Source organism: Gallus gallus, chromosome 12 (genome assembly GCF_016699485.2).
Source record: "Gallus gallus isolate bGalGal1 chromosome 12, bGalGal1.mat.broiler.GRCg7b, whole genome shotgun sequence".
NCBI lineage: Eukaryota > Metazoa > Chordata > Aves > Galliformes > Phasianidae > Gallus > Gallus gallus.
In genome coordinates this window covers 8,875,749-8,888,171 of record NC_052543.1, presented here as the reverse complement: position 1 = coordinate 8,888,171, position 12,423 = coordinate 8,875,749, and the positions used below count along the sequence as shown (strand labels likewise).

At 35.1% G+C, this 12,423-nt stretch overlaps 1 protein-coding gene across 6 annotated transcripts in view; it reads left to right on the top strand.

Annotated features, from left to right (window-relative positions):
* Nucleotides 1-12,423, top strand: part of DNAH12 (dynein, axonemal, heavy chain 12) — a 66,302-nt gene that overhangs the window by 7,659 nt on the left and 46,220 nt on the right. For 5 of the 6 annotated variants that reach the window (XR_005839459.2, XR_003077518.3, XM_015293383.4 and 2 more), the window contains exons 10-25: nt 603-753; nt 858-949; nt 1,207-1,385; nt 2,070-2,205; nt 2,674-2,799; nt 3,580-3,714; nt 4,352-4,545; nt 5,373-5,610; nt 6,587-6,772; nt 7,132-7,332; nt 8,489-8,683; nt 8,888-9,009; nt 9,166-9,448; nt 10,708-10,827; nt 11,177-11,333; nt 11,507-11,679. Coding sequence is in view for 4 of the 6 variants with exons in the window: in XM_015293383.4 (XP_015148869.2) it covers nt 603-753; nt 858-949; nt 1,207-1,385; nt 2,070-2,205; nt 2,674-2,799; nt 3,580-3,714; nt 4,352-4,545; nt 5,373-5,610; nt 6,587-6,772; nt 7,132-7,332; nt 8,489-8,683; nt 8,888-9,009; nt 9,166-9,448; nt 10,708-10,827; nt 11,177-11,333; nt 11,507-11,679 (2,688 nt within the window). In the remaining 2 variants the exon portion in view is untranslated. The remainder of the gene's footprint in view (nt 1-602; nt 754-857; nt 950-1,206; nt 1,386-2,069; nt 2,206-2,673; nt 2,800-3,579; nt 3,715-4,351; nt 4,546-5,372; nt 5,611-6,586; nt 6,773-7,131; nt 7,333-8,488; nt 8,684-8,887; nt 9,010-9,165; nt 9,449-10,707; nt 10,828-11,176; nt 11,334-11,506; nt 11,680-12,423) is intronic. The other variant, XM_015293384.4, reaches the window with a different exon arrangement.

Genomic DNA, 12,423 nt, shown 5'->3' with positions numbered 1-12,423 from the left:
ACTGTGAATTGAGTAGTTTTTTATCATATACTCTGAACTAACATTTTGCATAGAAATACCATTTAATTAACACTTCGTGTGATGATTTATCATAAACTTGTGTTAATAATTAAGATCCCCAGTAAAATCATTTCACACACCTTTTCTTTCTTAACAAAAAGAAAAAAGAAAGAAAAAGGAAAAGCCTCATATAACAAATATATGCAATATACAAAGATGTGCATCATAGGAACCAGTGTGTGACTCTGGGGGAGGCAGCTGCCTTTCTGGGACTTCAGGTGTGTCCCTGCGAATTGAATGCTGGCCTTTAATCACACCTTCTACTACTTTCAGAGAAGTGTTTTGGATTTAGTTATGTTTTTTTGCACGTAAGACAGAATTCAAATTTATGTAGGATTGGATGATTTAGATTATCTTTATCCATCCTTCATGTTTGTTGCTGGACTTTTTGTATCTGGAATTGTTCTAGGTGTGTATGAAGTGCCTGGCTTAGATTGTGATAAGGGCCATATACTTTTCTGATATAGTGTTTTATTGCCTTTAAAATATACGTATGTATTGCTTTTATATTTAAATTTAATAATTGGAAATTGCACTTCTAGAATGTCCAAACAGTACATTCCTGGCTAATGGGAGGCACAACAACTCTGCGCACTGAGCTTCCCACCCACGTCATAGCATGGGCCACATCTACACTGAAAAAAGTTATCAGAGACAACCTAGAAGGTCCAAAGGAATATTTTGAAAACTATGGTGAGTGACAGAAGGGTATGTTTAACCAATGACTGTGTTACCTGCAATGAATAACTTGCTGTATAGTAATGTGTTATATAATATGTGCGGTTCTTGAATTGTAGTTGGAAGGTATGGCTGGCTTGTAGATGGGACAGCACAGGCACGAATAGAGAGATTTGAAGCAGAACAACACAGTTTTGGTGAATACACTGCTGTAAGTTTTAATTCTACATTTTATATGTTTACTATCTACTATATGTAGCAATAATAAAAGGGGAACAAAGGATAACAGATACTCAGCCATTAGCTAAAAATTATGTTGATTGCCTACAAACCTATAACATATGCTTCTTTTCCTAAAAGTGTATGTTATACATGGGAAAAAGATGACTATTTTCTTTTATATGTAATACTTACTCATTTGGCCAAGTATTTAAACAACGGCCCTGATGTGTGAATTTTTGTTTGAAGTTCATAGATGAATTCTTCGACCTCAAGAAGGAAATCATGAATTTACCAGAAGTGATTCATTTCCCTATGATCTGTTTGAACTGTGAGGATTTAAAGCAAGGTTTGGCTAGTAATGCAAAGGCCTTTGCAAAAATGTTAATGGACAGAATAGTTGCAAATTACAGAGAGGAAAATGAAAAGTAAGTAGAATGTCCTTCTTGTTAACCTTACGTGTGTTAAATCAGTAGCAGAAATGCAAATGTACCATACTCCTGTGTAATGAGCACTCCTGGCTACCTGAAAATTGCATGGTAATTGCACCAGGTAATGCCCTTTTCTCCTCTGCTCAAAAGCTGATGGAGGAAACTATTACTGAGCACCGTCAAAAGAGAGACTGGCTGGGCTCTCTTACATGTATGGTCGATACCTCTAGGTTTGCATAGGTAATGATAGATATTATTACTAGTGGATTCTAACAGTTAACTTGCAAGCATAAGTTAGATCATTAAGTGTTACTGAATTGTTGAGTTAAAATCGATAATTTATAACCCTGTTTTACAGTGATTCTATGTTATCAAAATGAAAGAATACTTACTAGGGATGTGTTTGTATATATGGTAATGATACTGTACTTAAGTTCATGCAATTATTAATAATTGAGGCATTTGTTGCAAAAGTACACCCTTAAATCCAAATAAGCCTTTTATTTTATTGTAAGTTAATAAACAGTATTTTCCTAGGCTTACTTGTTCGTATTTCCTATTTATTTCATAAAGTTATGGAGCTGTATGGGGGTAATTTGAACTTTAATTCCATGAAACCTAAACTTGAAACCAGTCAAAATCTTAAAGTTTTGTAATTTTATCTACAAAATAATTTTATAGGATATGCAGGGAATTTGAAGCAATTAAAGAACGTGCGTTAAAAGTTCCAGAGAGCACAGAAGAAATGGTTGAAACAATAGCTTACATAAAGGAGGTAAAAGCCAAAGGTATTCAAGACCTCTCATTAAGGATCAAGGTAAACGATAGTTACTTCATTCTTTATCTTTCACCTGGCCTGTACAAATACAGAATTCATTTTGGAGTGGAGAGACTTTCAACTGATCATTCTGTGTGTATGAATATACTGTACCCACAGCGTTGGTTCACCCACAAGCAAGAGGTGCTGCTCACTTTTCATCACATGCCTTTCCTCGAGAAGCAAGCTGCACTTCTTACTCCCCATTCCCTTGTGTTCTGCATGTTGTTGAGGAAATGCAGCTTTTAATAAAGTAAAGTAGATTGTGAAACATTCTGATTATTGTTTGTACCTAGAGGCTTATTTCAGAGCTGTTTGAAAAAGCTATTTTTTTAAAAGCTAACACAAGTAGAAAGTGAATTTCATATATAGAAACTCATGGCTTTGAACACACTAAAGCAATTCACTGTTTAAGCAGTATCTTACACAGACTATGATACCTAATGTTTTGTGAAATCCCTATTATAGGAGTGCTCTTGGCAAATGGAATACTTCTTAGATATTTATTTATTTTCTCCTGAGGATATTGCATTGAATGCAGCAGTTCTTCTATGGCCAAAGAAGATTAACCCTATTTTTGATGAGCATGATGATGTAAGGATATTTTCTTTGTTTGTGGTATATTTTGACTTGTTAGAATTTTCACTTCTCTTTATTTTGTCAGTAGATAACTGTATCTAAATGTATAGCATGAACTTTACTAATTCAGAGATGCTTAAATCATGTATTCCCAGATTTTTATATCAAAGGAGGATTTTTTGGAGGAATTTGAAAATGCAGAAAATTGTCAGCGCAACTTAAAGCCCTCAGCAAGTCCTAATCTCTTAATTTGTTTCTGGTCAGTGCTAGGTAACTTATAGGAATGGAAACATTCACTGCAGTGCAGTTGACTACTGATGAAAATATATCTGCTGGGCTCTTAGAATGTTTCAGTGCTCTGGACTGAGAAATATTTAATTAAAACAATGTTTTCTTCTGTCAATGAGCGAATGGTGGGAACAATGTTATTTAGGTAACAATCACTACTAGCAGAGACATGACATCTAATGTTCCCTTTGTGATTGAAGATTACTTTCTTTACCCTCTCTTGTCTATGTTTGTCTTGCTAGCATTCTTTCTCTCCTAGAGATGAAAATATCTCTTCTTTCCTGTATCACATCCAGTCTTTCTGGTGTCAGTGTTTTTGCACAGTTAAATGGATCATATGGGAAGCAACTTCTCCTGAAATGTATTTATTGTAAGGATGATAACTTGTTTGTTTTCTGTCTGTGCTAAATATTTAATTTAGACAGGCCTGTGAATGTTAATTATTGAAAAGACTGACAACCCCTTCTTCATTGCTTTTTACTATAAAAACAATCAACTGTTTTGTAGCTGATTGAAAAGTCCAAACGTAAAGGAGAACAAGAACTAATTTATAAATCTGAGAAACTGACAGTGGAATTAGGGAAGCTAACACAGTCTGTGACAGAACTTGAAGAATACTCAGAACTGGATTGCATGCAACAGGTCTGGTTAATAAGTGTAAGACGGGTACAAATATTCTGTGTCTTTAATGTACAGAGGTTGTGGAAATAATTTAAAGTAATTCTGTTTACAAATGTGAACTAGAAAGTGTATTGTCCTCTTGTTACACTGTCAAAACTCATGAAAAGCCGTCCTAACACCCCGCTCTTTTATGGGAATATATCAGCAATAACATCTGACTCAAAGGAGAGTTTACTCTCCTTTGATTGGCTGTGGTTGTACCACAGCCACTCGTCAGACGTCTTTCCCTCTAGACCTTTCACCATCTTTGTAGCCTTCCTTTTGATGCTCTCGCATAGTTTTATGTCCTTCTTATATTATTCTTATACTGCACTAAAAACTGCATGCAGTGCTTGAGATGAGATCGCACCAGCAGAGAGCAAAGTGTGACAGTCGCTTCCCTTGGCCCACTAGCAGTGCTGTGCTTCATGCATTCCTGCATAAATTTCATACTGTTCCTGAATGCCCATCAGTATCAAGATCTCTCTGCAAGGTATCTCTACTCTCAACGGAGTTAAGACAAAAATAAAATGGCTTATTATAGTTTGATACCTGACTTTTTGATAGCATAATTTAGTTAGTTAGTTATTTCTCAAGGCGTTCAATTATTTAATTTCAGTATGTAGCTGACCTGAGAGCCTTACAGAAACGCATACAGGAAGCTGATGAAACAGTAGCTTTTATTAATAAAGAAGAGACTCTGATGGAATGGAAGTTAAGTCACTTCCCACTTCTCAGCAGCTTAAAAAATGAGATTGAACCATATCAGAAACTCTTTCATCTCATACTGAAATGGCAGCGAACTGAAAAAAGGTAATTCAGTCCTATATAGTCTTGAGACTAAGTGAGGGAGAATGAAAAAAATACTCATGCTATTTTTGTTCATGTCAGGTATAGAATATGCTTTTGCTTTCTTGTGGGTGTTTATTGGTTTCTAGCAATCCAAGTTTAATGGTGCTATAATTTATGTATTAAAGTTGTTGATTTTAGTTCAGCTACTAAACATCTGTTTACTTGTTTGCATTGCACTAAATATTTGTATTTTGTTCTAACTGTACTGGTCGTACTGATGAAGTCTATAAATAAGACAAGCTGTGCAGAAAGAAATGTACTGGGGAGAAGAAAAAAAAAAAGGTTAGGTATGAGCCATTTTGTATGCCAAAAGAGAAAGAAATGTAATTAGAAAGGTCACAGTCTGTACGTAATGAAACCCATCTTTAATCTAATGTCCAGACAAAGTGCTGTGAAGGTGTGCTCAAATGATTACGTTGTATTTGGAAATTATAAAATAAGATATGACTAGACAGTAGGATTTTTTTCTGAGTTAAAATACAAATGCCTAATATATTTTGGTGTCATGTATTGATCTCTAAGAAGAGCTAAACTAAAATATTTCTCAGTGTGTGCAGTTACTTGATATAAGCATGTGAATGATTTGAAAGCTTTATACAAATACACAGAAGAGCATGATCAATCCACCCTTCAGTTACACATTAGTATTTTGTGAAGAATGATAATAACTCAAAATAACTTTACTTTCATTTAAATAACTATTAATTTGACTTGTTCACGTTGCAAAACAAAGATTTAATGTTTGTGTACTACTTCTACTATTCAGATTTCTGATTATTTTTTCTCAGATGGATGGATGGTGAATTTTTGGAACTCAATGGAGAAATCATGGAGGCTGAGCTTGATGAGTTTTCTCGAGAGATATACAAAATGTCAAAACTCTTCCAACAAAAACAGAAGAAAATTCAGCAGGAGTTGAAAAAGACATCCCACAGAACTACAGAAGAGAAGAAAGCAGAAGAAATAAAGACAAATCCAACTCTTACAATGTGTTCTTCGGTTCTGGAGCAGATGAAAGACTTTAAGGTAAAAGAGAAGAAAAAGAAAAGAAAAAAAGATGAGAGTTATTGGAAACTAATGTTGAGAGATAAATGCTGAATTCAGTACTCTGTATGGATAAATACTGTAGTGTCTGAGACCTGCTTTTCTGTTAGGTTTGGAAATTAGTGTTTTATGTAAGTAAAACCCATTTGGAAGTTGAATCATGTACCAGGGCCAAATTGCCTCTCATCTCAGACAAATGTCCTGGGTGAAGTCATTCCTTTTTTTTTTTTGTCCAATAGAGCCTCTAAAAGAAGACCAGATAGCAGAAGGCCACTGCTTGTTTCAGTAGTAATTATGTCCATGCAATTCTTTAGAATGTCTGTTAAGCTTGCCTTGATGAGACCATACATGCAACTGATGTACCAAGGTTTACTGTCTGGATACAGTGTGTTCGTGGACATCTAAATCCTGCCACAGGAAATGAAAGAAAAGTGTTCATGCTATAAACTAGCAAACATAAGCACCAGGAAGTAACTTCTGGAATTTATTTCTTTTTCTTATCACAGGGAGAGAGAGAGAGAGACATCCAAGTCACCATTCCCACAGTGTACTGTCCTGTTTATTTTAAAAGATTACAGATATTATAGCAGTTACAGAGATTTGAGTGCTTTCAGGATTCAGGGAAATATTTAAGAATGGAGCTGAGAATTTTGACACAAGACTATGTTATGTTAAACAGTAGTCCAATCTCACATAAAATAGTTGAAAAATTGTTCCTTTTCACTTCTCAACAAGGCTTTGCTTCATAATTTTATATTTCTTCTTCAGTAAATTACTACAATTACTTAGGAATTGAATGAATAGTTGAATGGATCCATCTGGGCTTTTCAGAAAATATTTTCATGCCACTGTATATTGCAGCTGCATTTTAAATGCACATCAAGGATGAGGGGAAAAAAAAGTTGAGAAATAATGCACGTTGTAATTTTTTATGGTATAAATGTTGTTCCTCAACTAGGAGAATATACCCACTGTGAATGTCTTTTGTAACCCTGGCATGCGAACTCGTCATTGGCAGCAGATGTCAAATATAGTAGGGTATGATTTAACACCAGACTCTGGAACGACTCTGAGAAAAATTTTGAAGCAGAATCTAGCCCCTTATTTGGAAGAATTTGAAGCTATAAGTGTGGGTGCAAGTAAGGTAAGCATGAAGATTTGATTGTGACAAATATGTCAGATTTCACTGTGATAGCTTTTATGACCTGCTAGGATATTTTTCTTTATGCTTATAGTAAAGAGATTTGATGAGTCTCTGGTTTATTAGATGATAACAGTGAGTGTGTATACATTTGTATTCTGTGTTACATCCTTCGTATTTCCTGAGTATACTGTTTTCAGTGCACTAGAAAGGTAATTACTAAGGAAAAAATGATAAATAATTTATGCTGCTAGATTAAAATAGCTTGTTCAGCTGGGTAGTAATGTATAGAATTAGTCAACTGGAAAAAAAAAAACAACAATATAATAACTAAGGTAAATTATTTTCTTTTTACATGTTAGGAATTTTCCTTAGAGAGAGCAATGAATGCAATGGTGGAAACTTGGGATTCAATTTCCTTTAATATGTCTGTTTATCGTGAGACTGGTGTTCATATTCTGTCTGCAGTGGATGAGATTCAAGCTGTTCTTGAAGATCAGATTGTGAAAACTCAGACAATGAGGGGATCACCTTTCATTAAACCATTTGACAAAGAAATCAGGGTATGATGAGAAAAAGCAATTTTTTTTGTTTGTTTTTCATGATAACTATCATGCAAAAGTAAACCAATTGCATTACAGTGTTTTATTTTATATTAGCAAAATACATTTCATCAAGACTCTTTGGAGTTCATTTAAGTCCTTCTTACGTTATTTCTGTGTTACGTCTCCTTCTACATTTCATGTTTTGATTCTTCTCTCCTTTGCCATTCAGATGCAACCAAAAGAACTTTGGTTCACATACTTTGAAGGTCACTATTTTAGCTAGGGACTTTGACCTTGCTTCTTAATATCTTGAAATTAATATTTCATTACTGTTCAAATGATTAACATTTTGTGATTTGATCCATCAGTTTGGGAATCAAATTTTGAACTGTAGTGATTACTTTTAGGCAAGGAAGTTTTTTGAGGGCTGGAAGAAGTGGTTTTGTTTTTGTTTTTTTGTCTTTATTTAGGCTTCAGAATAGGGATGGATCAGTTTACACCTGCTTATCTATTTGCAGAACTAGAGTAGTCTTAGCTGTACGAATACCTTGTCTACGGCCAGGAGAGAAGCTGGTGAATTTGTTTGCAGTTAACCTCCCTAATTCTTTTAATTTATTAGCAAATCCTAATTCTAGCAGGCTCAGGTAACATATAGTAACCTCATAAAAAGGTACTTACAGCTTCTCCAACCTCATCTAGAGGCATCTGCTTCTGTCTACCTTAGAGACAGGATACTGGGCTGGCTGGACCTCTCTTCTGATCTAGTGGTCTTTCTAGTACTCTCATGTTCCTGCTATATTCCAGTGGCAAACCAACAGCTGCTTGCTGTGGGCGATGGAAAAAAAAAATGTTACTGGTAACCTGCAGGGTGTTACTTAACCGTTACATTATTAAAAGATCATAGCACTAAAGCAATAACTACATTTGAGAAAATTAATTTCCAGATGCATTTTATTTTCTAAACTCCTTTGGCCATCTGTGTATGTGAAAGAACCTAAATATGGCTAAATTTTTTTATTTTGCTGATAATATGCTGGACATGTTTCATTTTCTTCTTGGGAAGTGGAGTGTTGCAGTATCCACTTTTTTCATAATTATTTTCTTTAATACTACTTGTGTAAAAAAATAAAAATAAAAAAAAAATCCAGGTAACATTCTTTAAATATTTATTAAGGAATGGGAGAATCGCCTAATTCACATTCAGGAAATAATTGATGAATGGCTGAAAGTGCAAGCACAGTGGCTTTATTTGGAATCCATTTTTTCTTCTGAGGATATTATGCAACAGATGCCAGAAGAGGGGCGTCTCTTTCAAACAGTAGATAGACAATGGAAGGATATTATGAAGTACTGTGCCAAAGACACACAGGTAAGGAAAACAGACTGTGCTTGAAAAGAAACAGTAGTTTCTCTGTTTTCAGCAGTGTTTTTGTTTTTAGAATATATCTAGTCCAACTACATCAACTGCCTCAGCTTTCTAGGAATAAAATTGTGTTGTACATTATTTGAGTAATTTCTGCTGTTTGAAGTATCTTAGTTATAACTAATAGTTGGCATGTGGTTATTATTACAGGTTCTTGCCGCTACTTCCTTGGAGGGGATGTTGGAGAAGCTTCAGAACTGTAATGAGTTTCTTGACAAAATCATGAAAGGGCTTAATGCTTATCTTGAGAAAAAGCGTCTCTTCTTTCCCCGGTATGATGCTCTTAGGCTATTTCAAAAACAAAAATTCCAAACATTAATTTGGTTGTTTAATAAGGTCAGCCCTTAAAGTATCTGGTAATTCAGTTACCTTTTTATTCCTTTTCTTTTTTTTTTAAAACTTTTGCTCTTTTCTAAATCTTTTTCTAGCTTCTTTTTCTTGTCTAATGATGAAATGCTGGAGATCCTGTCAGAGACCAAAGATCCTCTCAGAGTTCAGCCTCACTTGAAGAAGTGTTTTGAAGGCATTGCAAAGCTACATTTCCTTCCCAATCTGGATATAAAAGCAATGTACAGTTCTGAAGGCGAGCGTGTTGAATTTATTTCAACAATTTCTACTTCTGAAGCTCGAGGCGCAGTGGAGAAGTGGTTGATTCAAGTAGAAGATATTATGCTGAAGAGCATACACAATGTTATTGCTAAATCAAGAATGGTAGGGATTTTGTAGTATGCATTTTGTAATAATTTAATAACAGTAGCACACAGTGGAATAGACCTTCCTTTTATGTTAAGGCTGTCTGCTTCCTAAAATTCTTTCTGATTACAGGAGTTCAAATAGGTGAAATTATGGCACCAAGAAGAAGTTAACATGTCTTATATTTATAAGCCACTGAGAGAGAGAAGAGTTTAGGTTGAGTAAGAGTTAACTTGTAATACTGGATTTAAATTTTTTTTAAATGATTTGCAGCATTACTGTTTCAAGGATATGCCATTTGAGTTTAATTAATTAATGTTTCCTCCCTCATCAACAAAGTTAATGAGCCAGAAAAGATTTCTTTTGTGAAGTTTGCACACTGTGAATATTTACATTATATGGAAATATAAGTTGATGTATCCTAACATTTGAGATCAAATTGCAAATCTCTGGGTAAAAAGCCATTTAAAAGTTCACTTGCATTTTGAAAATAGTACTTTCATGTAAGAACATCAATAGATTTACAATATATACTTTTTATTACATTATGGAATCATATGGTGGTTTGGGTTGGAAAGAACCTTAAAGATCATTCAGTTCTAACCAGCCTGCCATGGGCAGGGACACCTTCCACTAGATCATACTGGCCAAAGCCCTGTCCGATCTGGCCTTGGACTCTTCCAGGGATGAAACATCCTCAACTTCTCTGGCCTGCCTGTTCTAGAGGCTTAGCAATCTCATAGTAAATAATTTATTCCTTATCTCATTCAAATCTACCCTTAAATAGTTTTAAATGGTTATTATTTGTCTAATCTACTCTCCCTGATAAAGGATCCCTCTCCAGCTTTCTTGTAGGTTCTCTTTAAGTACTGAAAAGTCTGCTCTAATGTGTCCCCAGAGTCTTTTCTTTTCTAGGCTATATAACCTCAACTGTCTTAGCCTGTCTTTTGCAGGAGAGGTGCTCCAGCCCTCAGATCATCTTCACAGCCCTCTTCTGCATTCACTCAAACAAGTCCATGCTTTCTGGTGTTGGGTGCCTCCAAGTAGAACACAGGATTGTGAGTGGGGTCTCATAGGAGCAGAGAGGGGGGACAATCACCTCTTTGATCTGCTAGCAAGACTTATTTTGATGCAACCCAAGATACAGGTGGCTTTTTGGGTTGCAAGTGCACATTGCTGGCTCCTGTTGAGCTTTTCATCTACCAGAACCCATGCCCCCCCCGTCCCAGTGTGTATGCACTGACACTGTATTTGTATACTCTATTTATCTCTTTCAGGCATATCTAGAGACTGAGAGAAAAAGTTGGGTTCTGGAGTGGCCTGGACAAGTAGTATTGTGCGTATCTCAAATGTTCTGGACAAGTGAGGTCCATGAAGTTCTTTGCAGTCAGCCAGAGGTACTATGTGATATATAATCTTTTAAAAAAAATAAAAATTCATTTTTCTTTTCAGAGAATGTATTTTGCCTAATCAAATCTTTCTACAATCAGCATATGAGTTTGGTATGGAATTTCTATAAAGAGATTTGTAACTTTGATTAAGATATTTGAATGTTCTTGTTTAGGACAAGCATAGATTAAAATCATAAATGTATAACTGATTCAGAGAGAAGTTGATGCAAAAATATGATGATGTAAGAATGGTTTAATAAGCAATCCCCATTATGGTATCTAATTATTGTAAAGAAGTCTGAAACGCTTGAAACTGTCAAATATTTAGTTTCATAACTACCATTGTTTCTTCCAGGGCTTAAAGGATTATTATGATACACTTCAGCTTCAACTTAATGATATTGTAGAGCTGGTAAGAGGAAAACTGTCAAAGCAAACGAGGACAACACTGGGTGCCTTGGTTACTATTGATGTTCATGCTAGAGATGTCCTCATGGAAATGATTGAAAGTGGTACGTAATCTCATTTTGCTTAATAAAACACAACAGTTTTAAGATGTATCAAGTGTGATTACTTAGATGTGAGCATAAACAATAATAATTCCAAAGTTTTATATTTCTATTTAGTAGAAAATCCAGTTATCTAAAACTTCCTTTATTGTTGCTTTTAATTATGTGTCTATCAGGTGTACAGAGTGAAACAGACTTTCAATGGCTTGCACAACTACGATATTATTGGGAGTTAGAGAACGTTCGTGTCTGCATCATTAATTGCAATGTAAAATATGCTTATGAATACCTTGGAAACTCACCACGCCTGGTCATTACTCCTCTAACAGACAGGTGTTATCGCACCTTGGTATGATCTTCTGCAAATATTACTAACGACCATGTTTACTATAGTATGCTATTTTTTACACTGTTCATTACAGCCATACTCACAGGGCTTTCGGTTGCTGTGAGACTGGTATTTCTGCTGAAAGGGAGTTTTCGAAGGTCATGATTTCTATAGCTTATTGAACATTAAGTGGATCTATAGCAATGAATTTGGACAGCCCACCAATGTGACTTAAACATTAGTGGACTGTCTGTTTTTTGAAATACTAAAGAAAAATCTCCCTATCTAGGTTTTATCACTTCATAGGTAACAAGAATACAATATTCTTACAATTTATTTGGCTGGAATATGGTTTCAAATTTTACTAGACATGTTGTGGACACCCAAACACCACCTCTGTAGGTTTAGAATTACTCTGAAAAGGCCTGACTGATGCATATGAAGATATTTTGCTCTCTTCATGAATTTAGTTTTTGTGGTATGGTTCTAGCTAACATTTGATAGGTATTTGTTGAAACATTAAGGGTTCTGTACATGGTTATGACAGAAGAAGGTGATGTGGCTGCTAGTCTCATTCCATTTTTTGGCTCACAGACTTTTAATCTTGGAATCCCACAATCATGGAAAATTTCCTTATGGGATGGTCAGTGGAATAGAAGTGCAACAAAAGGGAGTGTGGAAAATGAAAAGTGGAAAAAGTATATTAAAGGAGAAGCAGATGTAGAAAAGAATAGCAACTGAGTAATGGCTTCAAATTTGATTTTA